The sequence below is a fragment of the Cavia porcellus genome, unplaced genomic scaffold (genome assembly GCF_034190915.1).
Source record: "Cavia porcellus strain 051 isolate PalLab524CR breed Dunkin Hartley unplaced genomic scaffold, mCavPor4.1 scaffold_26, whole genome shotgun sequence".
Classification (NCBI taxonomy): domain Eukaryota; kingdom Metazoa; phylum Chordata; class Mammalia; order Rodentia; family Caviidae; genus Cavia; species Cavia porcellus.
The window spans coordinates 43,918,283-43,941,354 of NW_026947509.1; the positions used below are offsets into that span (position 1 = coordinate 43,918,283).

The following is a 23,072-nucleotide window of genomic DNA, read 5'->3' on the forward strand; positions in this document are numbered from 1 at the left end:
TTGAAATATTATTCCTTGCCTTATAAACTAAGTTAAGGCTTATATTTTTAATTACTTCTTTCTTAAATAAATTCTTCTTTGAAGCAGTACAGATGGAGGTTTTATGAGTTGGAATTCACTTAAGGGTAGGATGAAATGTAATGGCAAAGATGAATAATGTCAGAACTCTAGAGGACACCTCACACATGCCTTTATTTGGAACCTAAGATTAAGGAGACTATTATTTCTGAAATTCTGAAATTAAAAGGTTTAAGTGTGAGATAGGCATCAAGCTTTCTAAGATGACACCTTGCAGATTAATTATCTTTTTATGATGTCTTTGGGCTTAATTTCACACTATCATTTGGCCAGAAAACAGGTTGTTTGTACAACATGAAAGAACTGGGCCTCATGAGATCTAACTTGAGATGACTCGGGGCCCATGGCACGGGGGCAGTCAGGTGTTCATTACCTCTATCAGGTAAGCAGCAGCCCTGTGTGGTCTTGCCCGGGGTGTAAGCACTGAGGCTGGAGCTACCTTACTCCCACACCTAGCCAATTAGAGTGGCGGTTTGAGCTTAACATGGAAAGTGTCAAGACTGGGGCTCTATGGTAGAAGTGGAGGTGGGAAGTGTTTCATGTCCTCCTAGAACAGAGAATGGAGGAAGGAGACAAATGGAGACTTGGTGACTTAGAAGTCACTAAGAATGAGGTCGACACTATATTTACCTAATTTACTTGTATCCTTGGTACTCAGTGGAGAATCTGGCTCAGAATGTATTTGTGGAATGAAATTAACAGAAGTATATAATGTATATAAATGTCCAGGCCCAGCCCTAACAGCTCACGTGCATTAACATCAGCGTGGAGCCTCTTCACCTCCTCACTGCCTCCTCCTTCCATCTGTTCATTCACCACCCGATCTGGACTAATCGAGTTTGTTCTCCTGGTGAAACTGGTATGCCTATCTTAACACGTTAGATATGAGGTCTAACAAACTCTGCCCTCACCACATGTAACTCCCTGCACTTCTCCTTTGATTCCAAATTACTTTTTCTTCTATGGAAAAATAATAATAATTTTAAGAAGCAAAGTTAAAACAGCTTTCACCTTTTAAGAACAGTTTCAAACTTAGTATCACTTATTAAGAACCAATATAATAACTCTTCCCATTGTTTAAGGCCCTCTTACTCCTTCTGTCTTGCATTAATTACTTTTCTTCTTTTGTATTTATACAATAAATGCTTCACCAAAAAAAGCTACATAATTTTAGATTTTGATGGCACAATGGAAAAATTTTCCACCCCCAAGAGAAAAAAATCTATGATGTTCTCATTGTCTTTTCAGGAAACATTTTCTATATTAAAATGAAGAATATGAAAAGGAGATACAAAGTTCCAGTCATACTTTATGTGGCATGCAGCAGTTTAGAATATATAGAATATGAAAGAAAGAATATGAAATATAGAATTTATAGAATATATACAATATGAAAGAACATTACAGGACCTATATAGGGTTAATCTTGTGTGTTCTTAATTTTAAATTTCAGATAAATATGATTTCAGCTTTGATCTTACAAGGACTAATTCTTTTGTCACTCCACTAGTTAATTCAATATGTGAGAGGAAAGATGCTAATTTGGGCATCAAAGAAGTGATCATTTTTTGTTTAATCAGAGTTACACAGGTAAGTTTTACTCCCATTAGGCAGGTTCTGGTGCTGAACCATCCACTCTTGTTTGGCGCGGGGAGGTGTGTGGGCGCTGGGTCTGTCTAGGCATGGGGAGATGGAGCAGCAGCGCCCAGGATTCCTTTCCACAGCCCTCCGTGTAGTTGCCCGGCGTGTTCCCATTCGCTCTCATGCATGACTTCGCCACCTTCATCTGTTCTGACAGCAGCTTGTTTCTAAAGTGTGTGTGCGGTCTCAGGCTGCTGGCACGCAAACTGACGTTGATATTTTATCTAATGATTGCAGGCCCAGCTTCCAGCTTCCAAGAGTTTCTGGTCGGGCCATGCTGAGTGGGTTTCTCTGGTGTGAGTCAGGTTTTCCCTTCCCGGTCAGTCTGCTGAGCTCCCACCTGCAGGAGGATTTCCTGCAGGAGGCTGCTCCCCTGGCAGGATGAATCTGCTCAGTCTGGGGTGAGCTCTGGGCCTGAGAAGGTCAGAGTGTTTGGGGAACCTTCCGCTGTTGGCAGAAAAACGTTTAGAAGCGAAGTGTAATTTGGTCTCAAAACACTGTTTCTTTCCCTAGTTTTGGGGTTTCCAGGACAAAGGAGACAGAGAAGGAGGAAGGAAAGAGGAAAAGGAGATTTTGTAGGCACATAAATGAGAAAGGAGTCTGGCCGTGGTCTGCAGGCTGAGATCCAGCTGCGTGATCTGTTTGAAGCGGAGTTCACAGTTTTATGTACAGGCCATCAGTTGTGTCTTCTTACAAAACGAGTCTTCAAAAGCCCCAGATCCACTTCAAAATAATAAAAAGGAAGAAGACAGACACTCTACCACTTTGAAATAAGTACACTTTTAATAAAAAGAAAAGCCTTTCTAACTATTACAAAAACATAAAAATGCAGAAAGCCCTGTTTCTTTAATGCATTTCTTTACTGTTAAATGTATTTCCCAGAAATCACAAGCATTTAGCCTGAGTCACTGAGGCCCTTGCCTACCATGTCTTGAAGCCAGCGAGAGTGTATGAAAGCAATTAATCAAAGTTCACTGCGCTCCTGAAGAGCATTTCTTCTTCAGGAAAGCAGAGAGAGAGAATAACTTACAACTCAGTGTGGTAGTGACAGTTAATAAGCTTTTTAGAGTCCCTGCGTGGATCCGAAAAGCATACTGCATTAGGATCTTTATCTTTCCTACTCACTCATTCATGCTTATTTTCATTTAATTTTAATTTCTGGCCTCTTTTTCTATTATTTTTTTTCCCCCAACAGAGTGCTCCTTTAAAAAGCTCCAAGTAGTTTTCATTTGCTATAAAAATGCTCGGCAAAAGTAACTATCCAGGGCCTCACAAATCCCTTAACTGATTCTTACAAATCAGCCTTCCAGAGGCTCTTATTTGGTTTGTTTTCAGGAATATTGATTATTGCTGATGTGTGTTTGTTTTACTTTGCTTTCTCGATCCTTTAGCATCATCCTTAATGTATTTGGTATTGCCAACTCCATTGTGTTTCCTAACCCCTTGGTAAAGTAAGGAGAAAGCAAATCAGCTCAGCCGTTCCCTGCAGCTGCATTTAGCAGGGAGCTGTTTGAGTCTCTACCCAGCAGATGTGTTATCCACTTAGGCAGAAATCCTAGAATATCATAGGACCTCCCTGCTTTTCAATCCTGAAGACAAACACCAACACATTTGAGACCTAAAGATTCCCCGCTTTGGAATGAAAGCTTGCCATAAGCACCAGCTTAAGAGTCACAGCCTGGGAATGAGTGACAATCCAGAGAAAAGCAGCCACTTAAGGCAGCAAGAAGATCCACTTTAAGGGGTGTGGCAGATAAGTGTATCAGGGGATCAAACATGTTTGCTGTTCTCACACAGCTTGATCGAAGTAGAAACCTATACGCATACCTAAAATAAATGCTTCATCAATATATCCAAAAATTTAATTTTAATTAGAAAATTTAATTCAAGGTTTCAAATTCCTGAGAGAGGTAGGACTAATAAGAAAGATGTCCAGTATTCAATTTATCTTCAGGTATTAAAGCATCAACTCACTTAGCTTTTACTGTGTAGACATCCTCTAGAGATCACATGCTAAGCAGGGAATTCAGAGCTTAAAATACAATCCTGCTACTGTGAAGAGCATTCTGGGCTTTATAGTATTTCACCTCCTTCCTTAAGAGTCACAGGCATTTGCCACCTGTCTTAGTGCCTTTTCTGTGCAGTAACAAAACACCCAAGGCTGTGTAAATTCTAAAGAAAAGAAGTGTGTTTAGCTCACAGTTTTGGAGATCTTAGAACATGTCATGGGAATCCACTTGACTTCCACTGGGAGCCCAGTGCTGTTCATGTGAAGGAGAGAAGCAGAAGAGAGGCAGGCCCACTTTGTGACAGTCCCCTTTCTCAGGAATAAACCCAGCTACATGAGACTTAACTCATCCTGAGAGATCCAATCCAAACTCAAGAGAGTGAACGTTGCCTTTGGAGAAGCATGGAGGGAGGTCCTATGATTAGTCCAGTCGTGAGGTGGTACCCTATGACCAGTCTCCCCCTGGGAGACCTCTCAAAGGCTCCACTACCACTCAGCCCCACTACACCAGGTCCGGGCTTCCCGAAAATAAACCCGGGGGAACAAACCATGCCCAAGCTGTGTGTAGCACCATGGCAATCGCACATGCGTGGAAAATGATGCATTATAATGATGAAATTATTGAATTTTCCTTCTTAATCAAGAAGGGCTTGTAACAAACACAAATCCATTCATTATCCTATCAGGAATGTTAGCTTAAAAGTAGATAACTCTCTTATAGCCAAAACAGATGGGAGAGGGGATTCTACTTGGTCAATTTCCACTGAAGTTTTTCAGATTCATTACCTTTGAAGTACTTTGGGAACCATGTGAGCTCAACAAGGAAAGAGCTTTGTGACAAATTTGAGAAGTTATAGCTGAAATGTAGAAAGCCATCTGAGATGAGAATAAATGGAAGTTAATTTCATCAGCATATGCATATGTTAATTCAGAACCTAATTTAGAATAAATTAGACAACAGAAATTTTTTATGGGTGTTAAAATAAACTACAGAGATACTACTCAAAGGTCTGTGAACTTCTCTGCCCAGATATTTTGCTTAAACTAATCCAACTGTGAAGTTTATAAAATGATGAGGAAGTAGTCTATAAAATAGCTAGTTAAGACTGGATAAACCATTACCAGAATCTGGAAAACATAACAACTCTAAAGTATGTGCATTTTCCCACCTGACATAATTCTGTAGGTTTTAATGTTAGTGATGATTGGATTTATGGCCTTTCCTAAATGCATCACTGACAATGAAAGACATATCCTGATTGTAGCAGCAGAAATACACACATTGTTTCCAACCTTTAAACTCTCTTTGGCTCCACAATTTGCAGCTAACTTGGAGCAAGAGTGAGCTTTTTGCTCGCCTGGTGTTTGAGTCCTTCTCAGCATCCTTCAGAATGCTTCTGTATAGTGTGTGCTGTGTGGAAGTGGAAGTATCCACAGTCACAGCTGCATAACCTGCCCAGTGGGATCTAGGGAGAAAACCAATCAGAACTTAGCAGAATTGAGAAATATGTGAAACGAGAGAATAGATGTGGAAAGGGCCCAAAGTGGAGCTTCACATCTTGTGAATACGAATCATCCATCAGTATAGGTAGGGGAGTCTGGGGAGAATTTGAAAGTTACCAACACTTAGGAAACCCAAGCAAAGAAATAGAAACAGAAGAAGCCATATGCTGAGACATTGAGAGACAGCTACCAAGAACTGTCCCAGCACCCCTGCCCTGCAGAAAGCCATAGGGCACTGGCGGCTGTTTAGCTGGTTGCGTTGAGGGTTTAGATTTTCACCTGACAGTTGATGTTTTTAGTGCTTACACTCCAATGTGCAGTGGCTGCTGCTCATTCATGAATGAGTGAACAAGTGAACGAACGCATGAATGAACCATTATCAGAGCCCACCTTTCCAGAGAGCTCTGTGGAGGCTTTCTACCCAGGAGAAGTAGTAATATCAGGGCAGGCTGGGGCTGGTGTTCCTCTGTAGCTCTTTCTGAGGTTCTCGTCTACCTTGATCTTCTAGCTCTTACATTATACCAAGAAATTGTATCTTATGTAGGTAGCATCTCTCTTAAACTTGTTTCGTCATGTTAAATGTTAAATAGGTTGCCTAGAAATGCCTCTGCTTCTCTTGTATCACCTCTGTACACAAAGTGGTTTCTGTGTAGCTGTTGTGTTCCTGGAGTCTCCTTCATCCCGTCAAAGCTGCTCTCTGCGGCGGTGTCTACAGTCCCCTCCTCACCGAGAGACACGTGCTCCCCAGCATTATTCTCTACAGCAGCATCGTTCACAGTAGGCCATCAGTGACAACACCAAATGTTCACTAGTGCGTAGGTAAATAGACAAAGCATGGATGTACATGCAAGGGGATGTCTTAAAAAGAGATGACATTCAGATACATGTGCAACCTAGATGAACCTCGAAGACCTTACTCAAGAAGAACAAAGACAAACACAAAAGGGCAATCACTGAATGATCCCACTGACAGAAAGAACTAAAATAGTCAAATGTACTGAGGCAGAAAGGAGGAGAGGGGCCAGCCCAGTGGCAGAAGGGGACAATGGGCATTGCTGTGGGAAGACTGCAGGGTGTCAGGTGGGTCATGGTCAGTCCTGGGGTGGGTAGTGTGTTTGATGCCACTGGACTGCACATTCAAAAAAGCTTCAGATGGAATTGGATTTTCTGCAAATAAGCAATGAAACATATAACTTTTTAAAAAGGATTGCAGCCTACTCTTTCTTATCCATCTCCAACTTCTTCTTTTTCTGTTCTTTTTTCTGCAAGCAAACAAAAGTTTTCCAGTGTGAGCCAAATTGAAAACTGCTTCCCTCAACATTCATCTCCCCCTTCGGCCTTAAGCCCCTCGCTCACCTTCCTGAAATAGTTGTAGACGCTGACTTCTATAAGCTTTTTGGTTTTTGTCCATGTTTGCAGCACATAATGATTGCATTCCCCCTGGGGAGTCGGAGTATGTCAGTCACACATTTTCAGGTGGTCCTCTCCCATTTGCAAAAGATCTACCACCCTATTTTCTATACCAGTCTTTCTTTTTGCTCTTTCTTTACAGTTGGGCTTCTCATAGGAGAGAATCCAGGTACTTTTAAACTTGCGTGTCTGCTGTGTTTCACTTCACGTTAGGGCCTTGGCCCTCTAGGACCACGCCCGCCCGCCTCTGTCACACCTCCCCCACGCACGTCCCGGGACTGTGAGGTCTCTGGGTGCCGTGTAGTCTCTCCACCCCGGTGACCTCACAGTGGTCCCACCTGCTGACCACATTCTCCTGGCAGTGCTCTTCTTAGATTCCCGACTTTCCTCCTTTCGTTGTGACTGTCCTTCACCTTTTGTATCCACCGACCTCTTTCTCCATCCTTTAGACCTGTGGCTCTTTAGCAATAGGTCCCAGCCTGGGACAGGGCTCTGGGGTTCACCAAAGGCCTGCTATACTACCATGTTTCACGCTGAACTTTGCTGCTTCTCCATGGACTCACCCGTGCCAACCACGGCTCTCTCTTGGCAGCTGTTTCTCTAGCCCAAGCCACCGTCACCTTTCACCCATATTCCCGCAGTAGTCCCAGTTACCTTAATGTAGTTACTTATTTTGCCCCTTTTAGCTTCTGCCTTTTCATTTTACTGACCAGGATGACCAGAGTCTCCATTTTACAACTCTCATAACATTTTATCCGTCTGCTGAACAGGACTTGGATACTTTCTGTTTCTCCATTGTCAACTCTTTAAACCTACCAACTTCTCCATATAGCTTCTCTGTGCCTTAAACTGCTGAGAACTTATCTTCCATTGCTCTTAGATGAACCCTTAACTCCTCTCCATCGCGTCTTGGACACAACGCCAGGCTGTCCTCCCAGCGCGCCCGCCTGGTCTTCTCTTGCTCCTAGGAAAGCACCAGGCCTTTCCACCACTGCGTTGTGTGCTGCCACCTCTACAGCCACAAGCTTGTCTGCCTCTGCCGTCTGGAGACTCCCACCCCGAGTTCTCAGCTTAAATAGTGCAGCTTCACTACATGCGGCCTTTCCCAGTCTCTCCTAACCTCCTGCTGCCTTTCTTCCCAGTTGCAGTGATATATTTATGCTTGCGTGGTTACTGTGCGCTGTTAGAATATAAAGTCCACGAGGGCACTGTATGGTTTTTTTTCTCAGCATAACACCAACCTACATGAAGTTGTGTGGCAAAGTAAAGGACTAATTTTTATAAAAAGAATTAATAAAAGAAGGAAGAAAAGAAAAAGAAAAAGAGAGAAAGGAAGAAAAAGAAAGGGAGAGAAAGAAAAAAAGGAAGGAAATAAATCAAACAAAAAGAGAAAGTTTTCCAGTTTGATATATCCTCTACAGAAATGACAGGGGCAGGTGTTTTATGCAAACTTATAATTCACAAAAATCTAAATTTACATAAAGAATATGTTGAAAGGTAATTTTTCTACTTTATAAAAAGATCCATCATATGATTCTTTACACAGGCTATCCAGGTACCTATAAAGTAGGATTTTATTGATTGAATCCACATGTTTGCACAGAGTTTTTCAGGAAAATATCTGTTCTATAAAGCAAGGTTGACCTATACACAATTGTCTTCAGGTACCTCGCCCACCAAGGCCAGCTGTCAGATTTCTAAGGTAATAGATAATGCTGGCTGGAATGCAGAGGATATTTGATACCCCGTGACTGCGGCCAGTCAGGCTGCTCCTAACTTTCCACAGACAGAGCTGATGGGGAGCAGAGTCTCCGAGTCTCCTTCTGCATCAGAGGGAAGGGGGGGTGGCTGTGAAATGGCCCCAAGGGCTGCTGTGGGGAGAGAACAAAGGCTGTAAGGTGAGCAAATGGATTCTTTCCCCTTGATGCTCCTACCTGTGCTGTCACCCCGCCACCACTGAGGATTAAGCTTTCTCTTTGTAAAACTGGAAGAAGAATTCGGTTTGGTCATAAATAAAATCCACTAGCTTCTCTCTCACCTTCCTCATCGTAACAGTGTGGGGGTGCTTTGGAAGATTATCGTTTTTTCATTCTCTTCTTAAAACTGTCCAAACTTTGTAAAAAAAAGGTAACTCATAATCATTCTGTATGTTTAACAAAATAAATTTTATAGGCATTTCTGTCCATGTATAAAGAAAATTAAAAAGTAGGTGATGAACCTTTAAATCAAAGCATTTATAGTATTTATGTAATTGATTCACTTACTGATGGTCCTTATTAAAAAGGAAACTTTTTGTAGAATTTACTACAAACATTCTTTATCAGACGTATCTCAGTATGGTAGAAGGATAGCATGCTATTCTTTAACTGCAGGGCAAGTGAAATGTTTTAGGTGCCCTAAGGGAAAATTCTCTATGGGGTCTAGCAATAAAGATCAATGTGGTCTAGGAATAGGTTAGGTTGCCCTTCAAAAACAAGGCTAAATTTCATCTCAGAAAGCCAAGCTTCCAAGGTTAGAAAAAAAAAAAAAATACATATGACATGGCGAACAAAAAAGTGAAGCTGTAGCTTTGGCAACAATCTCCCCCTCATCAACATTCTGAGGCATCATTTCTCCCTGACTCCCACAATTTTGAATTTATACCAAATTATTTTGAAATCCAATGCAATTTTGGAAAAAGCAATTTATTTAAATGATGTACTAAGGTATTAACTTCTCCCGTGAATATATTCAGAATAAAAATGTTGATTCCTAAGTCCCTTTATGGGTCTGGAAAGCTAAACAATGTATTTCCTGGAAACATTTCTAGGGTGCCTGTGCTTTGTAGGCTAAAGAGAGGACTTGAATGTATCTGCACTTGTGAACCACACTTGAAAGCTGAAGTTCTCTAATTTTTGTCTGGGTTTTTCTCTATTCCATAGTTACTTCTATAAATGATATCACTTATTCAGTGAGAAAAAAGAACAGATTCAGAAAAAGAGGCAAAAGGAGAGAAAAAGAAGGGTAAGTGATCTGGCAAGTTAGAGCTAAATGATAATTCCTTGACCAGGGTCCCAAAACTAGACCAAATACAGCAAGAACATTTGAGAAGAAGTAGAGGTAGGTGGAGAGAGAGAAGGCTCATAAGAAAGGACTCACTAATCAAAACTGTAATTGAGAAATAGGCAGAGAGGTCAAGCTGGGAGAGGCTTCCGGGAAAACAGGGAGCAGTCTGTACTGTGATGGCAGCAGGACTCTGAATGTTAGCAGGGACAGTGACATCTCCCAGGTGTGGTACCCACAGTGACCACTTGACTAAAAACCTCTTTTGCAACTGAAACACAAACCTGAAAGGTGTAAATGTATAGGCTTCCAAAGAAGGTAGAAATACAAGCTCATTTTGTGTCAGTCATTATTCTAGCTGGTTAGAGTATAGAATTTTCTTATTGTCAGGTCGTCAGCTGAGAAGATTCTCATGTCTTGCCTGTGAGTTATAGAGCTAGCCCAACAATGGCTAATTGGAAATATCTCTCCAAGTTATTTAGGTAGACACATAGATGGATGCATAGATGTTAAATGGAAGGATGAGCAGAATAATAGAGCTAGAGCGACACGCAATTAAAACTTGCTACTAAATAAGAAAAGGAGAAAAGGGAATTTTCATAGGTTTAACTGAAGAATACATATAACTGCGCAACATTTTACCTCTAGCTTTCCACAGCACATCAAGTCATCCTCTTTCTTCACATGCACTGCTACTGGGATCAGGGGAGAAAATGCCTCCTGGGAAAAACGCTTGTCACAGGAAGTTCCGTCCTAATAATCATTTCATTTCAAATGTGCGGTTCTCATTTTCCCTAACCTGTTGGGACAGATGAGCTACTTGCAAACTGTGCTAACTGCTACTGTGCCCATTTAACTACAGATCTACCTGCCGCGTCTATCACACACAGCAACTCGGGGAGTGGGTGCCTAAGTTAAGAGAGCAGAAGAGGCCTGTGGGAAAGGCAGTAGCCGAGGGGTCAGGGCTCATCTCAGCCCCTGGTCGAATCTCATCTCAGCTGCATCCCTGACTCGCACTGGTGGGGGCAGGTTAAGGCTCATCCCTACCCCAGAGCACGTGATTCTTCAGTGCTGAGATGAAAGTCTTGAAGGGATGCTCAGTTAGGTTCCTTGGCTTCCTGTCATTGTGTCATCCTATGAATTTAATGTTAATTATGGTGGCATTAGAGCACCACAGGCCTGTTTAGAAAATTGGTCAGTTTTCACAAATAACCCAACCAATGAATGGCCAATGTTGTGTAGATACACACAATGAAGTACTAGTCAGCCCTGAAGAAGAACAGGCTCTTGTCATTTGCAGGAAAATGGGTGGAACTGGTGATTATCATGGTAAGCAAAATAAGCCACACTCATATAGGGAATCTTAAAAAAAGATGAAATGAAAGAAGAAGAAGGGAATAAGGAAGAGGGAAGAGGAAGGGTCATGTGTGAAAACTGACCAAAGAATGGCAAGGAGGCTAAAGGGGGTGTGAGGCTTACCCAAAATATGTTACATGCTCATACAAACACACCAAAATGAAACCCGCTCTTCTCTACCAGCAATACACACTAACACGACTACACAAAAAATGAAAAGGAAAATCTGTCTGTCTTCAGTTGCATATTAAGAATAATCTGTATGTTTTTCACCGTCTACTGAATTAGCAATTAAAAATGATTAATCTTTTCACCCTGTGATCTTGTACCTTTACATAACAAACCTTCCCAAAGTCAAACAGGAAAAGGGAACCTCGGTATCCTGCATCACTTTTCTGCTCTCCTTATTTAGTCTCCATTTTAATGCCCTGATCTTGTTAGACTTTAAATAAACACTTAGGCTTATTGAGTCCGTCGCATGTACATCATGGATTTACTCCAAAAACAACACAGCGTAACTAGCGTTCCCCTTCTCCTTCTTCCTGCAGATTCGGCAAGAAGAAAGACGGAAAGCGAGGCGAAGCAGAGCAGAAAGGAGGCCCGAAGCCGGGGAGCCCGCGCCCCGAGGAGCCGGAGCCGCGGGAGGCGGAGCGCGCACGGTGAGCTGAGGGCCACGGCCGAGCCCGCGTCCTGCAAGCTCATGGCTTGCGTGTCCCGTGGTTCTCGCTGCAAACAGTGGCGACTGCTTCTAGCAAACTACCTGGCTGTGTGGGCACCCTGAGCTTCATCCTGAAGAAGAAACCAGCTTGCGGTGTTCATTTGTAGCGCTCCCTCTGAGTCCATGCTAGGCCACTCTCAGCTTTGATTCTGTCATTGCGCGCTTGTCCTGTGGATTAACTGACAAACTTGTTATCTTTTAATCCAAAGGTCATTTTGATACTGGTGTTCGGAGCAGTCAGGTTCCCCAGCTGTCTCATCCTGACTTGTGACAGGTCATTGTGTGCCTCCCTGATTTTATTCTGCTGAACCCCTGTGGATGGCATAATCTGAGAAGGAGAGTCCTTCATTTTTTAAAAGCCACTGTCTTTTATTAGCTATCAGCAGGCTGGAAGTTGGTGGCCCTCTGTGAAAGGGCTGGCTTCCTTCCCGAACGATGACATTTGGCAGGCCTCAGTTCTCTTAGAGGAGCAGAATGTCCATGTGGACTGGAGGTCCTTCCTACCTTCAGTTTAGAGCTGGCGCTTCCCCCAGAAGGATGTGTAAACGTCAGGTTTTGAAACTAGTAATTGAATATTCAGATTTCTCCTCAGAATTCTTTGCTTTCCCAGTGAGATAAAGCTTGAAGCAAGCCTGAGCGGGTGATAAAACTAGCATTTAATTTTGAGTGGTAACTCTGGCTTCATAGGAAGTCAGATCTATCCAACTTTTTGCTCACATATTAAGTTGCACTAGTTCTAATAATTTTTAGAGGCAGATCTTGTGTTTATTTTGTTGCTCTAATATGTGTATGAAAAAAATCACATCTGTTTGTTGTGTTTTTTAGCACGTAGCAGTCCAGGAGTATCTACTATTAACCTTTGACCCCATCTTGTAGTCTGTGCCTGCTGACTATCAGTGGTGAGGAAAAGGGCTGCTTAGTCCTTCTTCCTTTGAGAGAGGTTGATACGCTCCATGCCAGTGTCCCCAGAACCACTAGAAGGAGTCAGGAGTTCAACCTGACTGTTGGCTGTCCACCTGGCAGGGCTACCGCAAAGCCAGAAAAGGCGTTCTCCACCACATCCCAGGACGCAGCCGTGCTGGGGTGGGAAATGGAGCTCGGGCGCAGGCTGCCTGCAGGCATCGGCAAACACTGCCACGTGGTGGGCCTGACGCGCGTGGCAGACAGGCACGCGGAGCCCCCGCGGTCCATATACTCTCAGCGCCACCGCGCAGCTGGGCTTGGATGACAGCTGGGTTTGTTCCTAAATTAAGACCTCAGCATTCAAGTTCAACGCCGCATAGGCTTCGTGATAAGTGAGTGGTTTCGCTTTCCAGTTTGGGTGCTCGGTCTCCAAACAGGGTCAACGTCGTGGCCATGGGTGTTGGTTGTTCCTGACTCGGCTTCTCGGCTTACTGAGACTGCACCCTATGTTGTAGCTTCAGGAAACTGTGCCTTTTGCTAAATGCAGACTTGATATGTGTGTGTGTGTGTGTGTGTGTGTGTGTGTGTGTGTGTGTGTGTGCAACTCTGAACTTGCTTGAAATGGGGGTAAAAAATTCACAGTAGCTGGGGAGCTCTGTGCCAGCTAGAAAATTGATAACCCATAAAATAAGGTGGGTTGTCTTCAAGCAAGAGTTCATTTCCTTTCTGGTTTTGCCTTGAGGAAGCAGGTGCCTGAGGGAGTTCTGTTCTTAAAAGCAGGGCTGTAAATTCACCTCAGCTGGCTGTATAGACTTCAGGTCCAATTTTCTTAAAATACATCTGGTCAAAATATTGAAAGAACTGTACTACTAGCCTGCACCAAAACCATTCCCCACACGTGAGCACATAAAACACATCTTACTGGGCTTTTCTCAGATGACACTGTCTCCATCGTGCGCTCCAGGAAGGGGCTGAAGGAGCTGATTTAATGGCTGGATGCCATGGAGTCAGTGGCCAAGGGCATGCATCGCTCAGGGGCTAGGCCATGGAGGCTGGAGGCCGATGCTGAGCACGTGGCCTTGCTCCCAAGCCTGGGGTCCTGTTCTGTGGCTGACTGTCATCCCTAGGAAACCAGCATAAAGCTCTCAAAGTACTCAGCTAGTGTGTCACACTGCGTGGTAGAGCCCTGAAGAAATACTAGGATAAATAGGAAATAGTGAGGAAAGCTATCATTGTCTTGTTCCCCTGATACAGTTGAAGGTTTTCCCTTGATGTGATTCAAACTGTCCTATTAACTAACTGTTCCATCTTAGCAGTCATAATTCAGTTTTGCATAGCATATCCCATTTTCACAGTATTGGAAGATTTTAAATAAAATAAATAATGTACGGTACTAGAACCAACTAGGGCCAGTTTATAAGAATGTTGAACTTCCAAAAATTTGATGAGCTAGTTGTTAAAACATTACTAACTTGAACTGGGCCACGGTGAGGATCTTTACAACACAGAAATTGGCAGGTGCAAAGGTCCAGTTCACCAATATATCATTGCGGTGTACAGTAATTCTTTTCAGCACTTCTGTCAAAAAATAGAGGCAAGGGGCTGGGGATTTAGCTCAGCGGCATTAGCGCCTGCCTTGCAAGCAGGCAGTCATGAGTTCAATCCCTGGTACCGATAAAAAGGAAAAAAGACCAAAAAAAAAAAAAAAAAAAAAAAAAAATAGAGGCAAAAAAAAAAAAAAAAATGTCCAAATCAAACCACGTGGCTTTTTATAGCAGTGTTTCTGAAAATGCAGCCCATGGAAGGACTCCCTAGCAGGGTGCCTAGTGAGACCCACTCTGAACCTGCAGAATCAGAACCCTGACAGCTGGAGCCCAGCGGTCTGGGGTTCACCGATAAACCTCAGGTGATTCTTCATTCTAAAGGGAGAATCACTGATTTGGAGGAACAGACATGACCAGAGCATAGAACTAGTCTTGTTTTATGGGAAATAATCCCAGGAAGCCTGAGGGATTCGGTTTATAAATATTGTCCTGTCCCATCACACACTCTCTCTGAAGCGTCCTCGCCTGACCTCTCACCTAACTGCCCGCAAGGCCCTTTCTCTAGAATGCCTCTTCCCTGCCACTAAACTTGCAAAGCACAAAAGTTCATTAAGAAAATTCCAGAAACAGAGGAAACTATGAAGACTTTTAACACCATAAATAATTCCACACAGGCCCATAGCCACTATAAATATTTTACTGGCCTTCTTTCCTGTGTGCTATGTCTTTTGAGAAACTTTGTATCCACTCTGCATATTTAACATCTTGCTGTTTTCACAGCAGTATGTTGCAGGTATTTCTCCCTGCCATGAATGGCTTTAAAATGTCATTTTGAACACGACCTAATGTTCCATAAGACCCATATACAATGCTATTTGCCTTCCCTTGTCAGTATACAGTCTGTTCATATTTTGTTACTTTTCCAAACAGTACTTTCATGAGCATCTAGGTAGTAAAGTGTTTACAGATTCTTCCATCAATCGTGTGACTCCTATAGTGGGCTGGTAAATGTTTACCCTAGGATCTTTCAGGGTTGTTTTTTTTTTTTTTTTTTTTTATCAATACGTTTGCGGTACACTGGACTGCATTCCTCCTGGGTAGTTGGTGCATGTCTGTAACACATCTTCATTGTGTTTTCTTCCCCTTCCCCCTCTCTTCACTCCTCCTCTCCTTACCTCTTGGTCCCATTCCCTGTGACAAATTGATCTATCTCTTTGCTTCCTATATCCATCTTTTATTTTGCTCTTTATTTATAGTTTCGGTTTCTCATATAAGGGAACCTACGTGACACTTAAGCTTGCAGGTCTGACTTGTTGCACTTAACATTATGGTCTCAAGGTGCATCCATTGTCCTACAGACGCCTCAGGCTTCTCTGCCTTTATGGCACAGCTGTGCTGCACTGTGTGTAAATGCCACATGTTCTTCATCCATTCATCTCCTGGTAGACATACAGGCAGCTTCCAAGATGTAGCTGTTATGAGTTGTGCTGCTATAAAGATGGATGTGCATGTGTCACTGTAATGCGATGCCTTTAACTCTTTTGGGAAGAAACCTCAAAGGTGACTAGCTGGGTCAAATGGAATTCCTATTTTTGAAGAATCTCTATACTGAGTTCCATAATGGTAATGTAACCTCCACTTTTAGTTTTAGGGTTATACTTCTTCATTTGTCTTATTATTTTCATATCAGTTTATTTACATATCCAGTTTCTGAAATCATACCATTTTGGTACCATATATGAATAGTTTATCCATAGCTATACCTATGAAGCATTTTAAAATGTCCTGACAGTGGATTAGGTTTTCAGATTAGATTGAATGAAGAGTCTAGCGTAATGATTTAGTGGGAGGAGACCGTTCTGATGCTCCAAGTGAAGGCTGGCTGTGTCCGGAGTTATTTTTGAGTCTCATAACTGCAGTGCTATGGCTGGCCAGGAGGGCATTGGTACTGCCTTGTTTGGGGGACAGTCTTAAATGTCCCACCATGTGCAATACAGCCACTCCTCAGTGAATTATCAAACCCTAAGTATCAGTACTGCAGAGTCGAAAACCTCTGTTCCAACTTCAAGACTTCGCAAGGTTTTGGGGAACCTTTCAGGACATTGAAATGTCATTGCTTCATGAAACTCTGTGGACAATACAGGGAAATATATAACATACCAGAGGCCATGAGCCTAGAAGAACTGGTAGCTATCTTTAAAACCATACAGGAAGATCGCTGATGAGTACTGTATCATATATGCTTGCAAGCATAAAGTTTTTCTTGAAAATGTGTTAGCTCTGGCTACTGAGCATTGTCAGAAGAGGTGTGTCCTGGTGACTAGATTATGAATGCCAGGGCATGGAGGGGTTAACAGGAGGTGTGGTGACAGAAGCATCTGGGCAGTGGAGCAAATCAAACAGAAAAAAGTAATGGGAAGCACTGTAACATCCAGTGCTCAGATCCAAAACTGAACTGCACAAACACAGGATGTGGAAGCTTTGACTTAATACTGAATAGATGAAAAATTTGCCTGATGGTTTTAGTTGAGGGTGAGTTTCGCATGAGTCAGCATGAAGCTGTGCCTGCCAAAAATTTAATCCAGTTCTAGGCTGTATTACGGAACGCTCATGCACAAAAGGAAGGAAAAAGCAATAATTTGCCCTTTACACTGCTCAGTTCACACCTGGAATATCCTCTCTTGCTCGGGGTTAATGGGGATCCTTCATCTTTGTCTTGTGAAAAACCTTGAAGGACCTGGAGATAAAGTAGAGACAGCTTATTTCACAGGCTTGAAGAGCTGTCACAGTGAAGAGGGATTAGATTTATGGTATAGCATCCTTTTTATCCTGTTCTACTTTATCTGTTAGTATCTATCTGGTTGTTTATTCACCTTCCGTTCATTTACTTATTTACTTGGAAATACTAGTGCAGCATTATCAGGGAAGAGACAACCTTTAGTTTAATCGGAAAAAAATGTCCTAAAAATGAGAATGCATTATGAAACAGTGAGTATGCTGACACTAGAAATGTCTAATAAGAAGCCAGTGTTTACATTTAGAAAGGATTAGTTCATCAGGTAAATATTGGAATTTCATAATCTTCAATCACTGATATATTTCCTTCCTTGTCTTAATTATATATATACATATTCAAATAAATAAAATATTACTTTATGCAGTTGAATTCATTAAGCCATATATCGTAGAAAATATTCACATGCATCATTAATGCTACATTTATCCTTAGATGATCTCCAGGGTCCTTTTCAGATATTAGAGTTTGAGAAATATCTAAATACTAAGTATAAAAGCATTTACATTGGGTTTTCTTGAATCTGTCATGGCGATGGCTCATGGTGGTGTATATACTATTCTTATCTCAGTGTATAAGGCCAAGTTTCTTATTCAAGATTGTGTAGCAGGATTGGACTAGCCTCATATTTTATTTTCTGAGTTTATGTGTGACCCCTCCTGACCCAGTCAAGCAGTCTGTGGCATTAAATAAACACTTGTTCATGCTTTGGTAAGATTGGCCATAATAAAATGTTAGTTTCAAAGGCTTTATTCATTGCTAGATGGAGGGACCGATTTTATTTTCAAAGATTATTTTTCCTAGAACTCTTATCCAGCTAAATTAAATCAGCATTTTCCATACATTCCAATTATATAAATTAGTATCACAAGCTGACAGCAAGAGATTGTTTTAACTTGTCAATAATATACTTTTTTATTGTTTAATTCTGAAATCTAAGTTTGTAACCTTCTGAAAATCATGAAATTTACAAGGTTTTTGGGCCTATAAAGTACCTAAGTATTTGTGGTCTTGACACCATCTCAAAGGCGGGTTGGGAGGGTGTTCCCCACCTGTCCCTGTGCACCTCGGAGTGTGGCACTGAGAACATCTGCTGACACCAACTGTCTTCCATTGAAGTCCTGTAATTCCAATCTGGAAATAAAATTCTCTAAATGCAACATCTTACTGACATGGAAAACAAATTTTAATAACATATGAATTATGTATTCAAAGACCTTCTATTCCTCTTACACTGTGTCAAAGTTTATTTCACAGGAGATCATTTTTGTGGTAATTAAACATTGCCTGGGGGATCTTACTAGAATCTTAGCAGGACATACGGGGGTGGGGAACCCACAGCCCCAGCCTCACATGGAGAAGCAAAGAAACATGTGGCTCTTGTTTTCAGCCAGTGCCTGAACAGAACGCCAAGTGAGAGCGAAGCTGAGGCTGAGAGGAGTTAATCAGTTTCAGTGTCCGAATTCAAGCTTCTTAGTTTTCTTTCCTTTCGGGAAGCCTTCCAAGAGCTGCAGAGGCTTCTCCTTTGCCTTATCAGCCAAGCTGCTTGTGGCCTGTTCCCTGAGTTTAAATCAATACATATGTTTTTGATATTTGGCAAACCAAGATTTAATTATGCAGCTGCAAGTTCCTCACATAAACGAAATGCATCTTAGAGATATAAAAACATTCAGAAACCATTTATAGTTTGAGAATTCAAGTAGGTGAAAATCTATTCCCAGCCTCTCAGCATTATATTTAATTATGGGGGACTTTCATGTTACTGGAAATTGAAATGAAACCCAGAATAAGGCTCGAGTTTATCCAACATTTGTTCATACTGAAAAATGAAGATGCTTGTTGGAGTCTAGAAGGAAAAGGAAAGTGTTCCATTCGAAATTAATATTTTAGTTGTAACCTATGTGTGCATTACACTCCTACACACATACAGCGACGAATAAATGGAAAGGAATTTGTCATTTTTATATCCTAAAAAGAGTGCATATTTTATTAAAAGAAACCAGAAGGTTGATTTCTTTAATTTGCCAAGTGACTCTTGGTAATTAATTATTTACTGAACTTAAACTCTGGCACTATTGAAACTGTTGAAAACACCCATGTTTTGGCATGGTTACATAAAAATGATGAATTCAGCACAGTCTTACTCATCACTGAATAGCCCTGTCTTCTGCAGTAGAATTTGCTAGGTCCTGTGGTTCGGGCAAAATAAAATTTTGGAATGCTTCCCAGTTTTAATAGTCCCAATTTATTATTACCACTGAACCCTGATCAGATCATGAGCTGGATTAGATCCCAGTTTTTCAAAATGCCCCAATTTATGGCTCCCATAGAATTCTGATAAAAATGTGTATGTGAATGGGGTTTTGGTTGGCTACAAAAGATCCAGTTAATTACTTTTAGATTCTTATTAGATCATCACTGCATGGAAGTTATGAAAAATATTACTAAATGGTGTTTCTCAGGACAAGGTCATGTTCTCATTTTACGCTGACAGAAGGAAGCTATCAGATTTCTGTTTTTCGTAGTGCTAACCATCTCAGTGAATGGAAAGAGCTTTCCTGTATACCCATAACTACTGTGAATGCTTGTGTTAAGACAGGAATGTATTCCTTTTATGCAGTGAAGATTAAAAACAGATACAGAGGCAGGAAATGTAGGTGGTGGGCGACACTAGGAACAAACAATGGCACAGGGGTCATGCAGCCCCGTTAGCATTTATATCCTTTATTCGAGGGCCATTTTTCAGAGTAAGGAGTGAGACTAGAGCGGAGTGGCGTATTTTTCATACCTGTACATTTATTCGATCTTTGTAACATCCATCTTCTCAGAAATGCTTATGGTCACCAACAAAACTTGGCACATTACTGTATTCCTATAGACAAGAGATGGGAACACCTACATCCTGATGCCATGCCAGCATTTTTTATGAGCCAAAATCCTTTTATGGAATTCGAATCAATGTTAGAAATGCTGTATTAGCAACTACTTGTCAGCCCAACTGGATTAATACATAAAATGAATCACTAGATTGGCATGCTTTCCAGCAGTCATTTGGACAAACTTCTAAAAGTATACCAGCTCTTTAAAATTATTTTAAAAGAATACACTTGCATTCATACACTCTGGAGTAACATATTACATTACTATATGCAACTGTAGTGCTGTCAAAATACACTCTAAAGAGGAATTATCCTAAGCTACATGGAATGATTCTGTTGAAATGTTTAGAATATCTGATCAGATAGAAAGTGGATAATGAATTCTAAGAAATTCCAATGATCCATGATATTTGGATTTTAAATACCATATTATATATTTTCATACATTTCTATATAGTCAGCAAAGTTTAGTAATTCACTTGCATTTGTGACAATCAAAGATACAGGTGAATTGGACGTAAGGGAGATTATGCACAGCAGTGGCCAGAGTCAAGGAAAGCATTTTCTGTGAAAACGCTATTGTGAATGAAAGCTCCCATTTTATCACTCGTCTTCATGGCTTTGGATAGACCACTTTTGAGGGTATATTCTTATAGTTCCTTTTGATTAACTGTGAAAGGTCTTGATTTTATATATTTTTACCAGAAAGATACTTTTTGACTGCTAAGTTCTTTAGAAGAAAAAAGATGTCTAAAACTAGAACTACATAAAAGTTAAGTGACTACAGAATATTTACTAAAGCCTAGTTTAGGAGTTGACAATGTTCTCATAAATTAATTTGGTAAAAGTGATCCAAAAAATTGAGACATGTGAAACTTAGATAAACCAATAATATTTCCTAGAGTTTTGTCTCATGTTTTTCCTTGTTTGGACATATGTTATCATCTTCTACTTTGGAAGGGTTCCATGACAACACATCTACCCTAAAAACCATGATCAGTTATTATTCATACAGATTGGCAAACTCCACAAGTTGAAAAGTTCTCAGGCTATTGTTTTTCAGAATCTGCCCCACCACCCTTTGTATAAGAATTCAGACCTAAGCCTTGGTAATCAAACATTAATCCTTGAGTGTTTTTCCATATTTCTTGAGTAGTTTTATAAATATATAATCTTGATTTTGGGTAACTTTGCTCCCTAGGAGCATTTGACGATGTCTGAAGACATTTTTAGTAGTTACAGGATAGTGCTGTGCTACTGGAGTCTGGTAGGTATAAAACAAAAACGTTTCTCAAAATCCTACAAACATAGCAGAGCCCTCTACAGCAAAGAAACTGGTCCAGGACACCAGTTGTGGCAAAGCTGAACAACCCTTTTTCAGGTAAATCGATAGCTACTACAGACCTGTGTGTGTCTATTTAGAGAGAACTACAGCACAGACAATGAATAAGTCCTGCAGGTGAACCTGAGAATGGGTATTTAGAGACCGTTTCTCAAGTCATAGTCATCCCTGTCTGTGTTTGGGACCAACTGACAAGAGCATGGCACAGGGGAGACGTGTGGGTTAGACTTGCATTGACTACATGAAACTGCTATGTTATTACTTAACTGCATCAGTCTTCAGTGTTCTCATCTGTGAAATGAGAAGTCTATCTTTTAGATTGTTGTGACAATTAGAAATAGTATTTAGGAGAGACAAACCTGACATGCTGTAGGTCAGCGATGGCGAACCTTTTAGAACTGTCAATGATACATACCATGTGCCGCGGCACACATGCCAGTGGCTTGCCAGCGTTGCTCCAGGTTCTCAATGTTACTTTCTGAGATACTTTGAGATTAAAGCCCCCAACCACCCACTCAGTGGCTTTTGGGAGGCTGCACTGTTCTGAGACACACCATCTGTGAGTATTGCTGAATTGGATCCTGCTAGGATGAAGAAAGCCAACTCAAGTACAGACGGTTACCCAGCTGGAAGGGTGCCAGATGCTTCCATTCAAAAAGCTTCTCCTCGTTTCTTATTGATCACCGGTTGGAAATTGCTCCTTAAGCAGAGTGAGCTTGGCACGGGACAGCAGCACAGTAGCAAGGGAGTGCTGGCTGCAGTCAGGGCTTGGCAGCCATGGAAACAAATTCAGGAGAAGGGACATAAATGATGTGGGCTCCTGCCAGCTTCTCCAAGTGCGGAGGGTGTGTGCCTGCAGAAACCACTTGTAACCACAGCCATTAAACTCACAGAGTCTTCATGTTGGCATTTCTGTAACTATAATAAGGGAGTGGGAGAACACTGATCTGCTAATATTTTGCATCCAGAGAAAACAATCAAAATCTTTGGTGAGAATGGAATCAACATCTTTTTTCCCAATCTGTGCCCACTCCCACTGTTTTTGCCCTGGTGTTTACTTACTAATTTTACAGTGAGTTTTATGGCATTTCAGGTTAATGACCATAAAAAGCTATAGTCCCTTTCTGAGGCTCAAAGTCCTGCCTGATTTGCTTAGTATCCTTTCATTTCACTTTGGAAACATAAGGAGATTGAAGTTATGTGGGCTATGTCATAGTCTACTCCTTTATAAGGCCACCTACAAGTGCCCTCCCTCATAGGACTAGTAACAGTGAACTATTTAGATAAAAGAAGTATTCTTGTTCTAGAAGAATTTAACAAATATAATTTGTGAGCTCTTGATTCTTTAAAACTAAATATGAGAGGTTGGAAGTAAGTATGGCAGTCAAACTGGTTGAGTGTCCTTTATCTGAAATGCTTATGTTCAGAAATGTTTCATAGTTTGGAATTTTTCAGATTTTGGAATATTTGTATATTTTTGTTGATTGAGCATCATGAATCCAGAAATCTGAAACTATGAAATCCAAATCTATTTGAGAATAATGTCAATGACCAAAATGTTTCACATTTCAAAGTATCTGGGACCTCTCAGAGTAGGGATGCTCAACTTGTAATCTCTTTATGTCTAAAACTTTCAACGCCTCTCTATTGCTTACCACAACAATCTAAATAATTTTCACTGCCCCATCTGACTATATGCTGGCTTCCTAATCAGAGTATCTACTCTTTGATGAAATTACCCATTTTCTCAACTAATCTAGAATATTTGTATTTTTTGAGATTGCATGGTACCACCTAATGCCTGTCCCATCCCTAATATTCCCTAATCTGAAACTCCCTTTCTCTGCCTATGTT

The 23,072-nt window shown here is 41.2% G+C and overlaps 1 protein-coding gene across 5 annotated transcripts in view; it reads left to right on the forward strand.

The window, feature by feature from the left end:
* Positions 1–23,072, forward strand: part of Pard3b (par-3 family cell polarity regulator beta) — a 990,158-nt gene that overhangs the window by 784,362 nt on the left and 182,724 nt on the right. For all 5 annotated transcript variants that reach the window (XM_063236623.1, XM_063236627.1, XM_063236624.1 and 2 more), the window contains one exon: positions 11,587–11,697. In XM_063236623.1, coding sequence (XP_063092693.1) covers positions 11,587–11,697 — 111 coding nt within the window. The remainder of the gene's footprint in view (positions 1–11,586; positions 11,698–23,072) is intronic.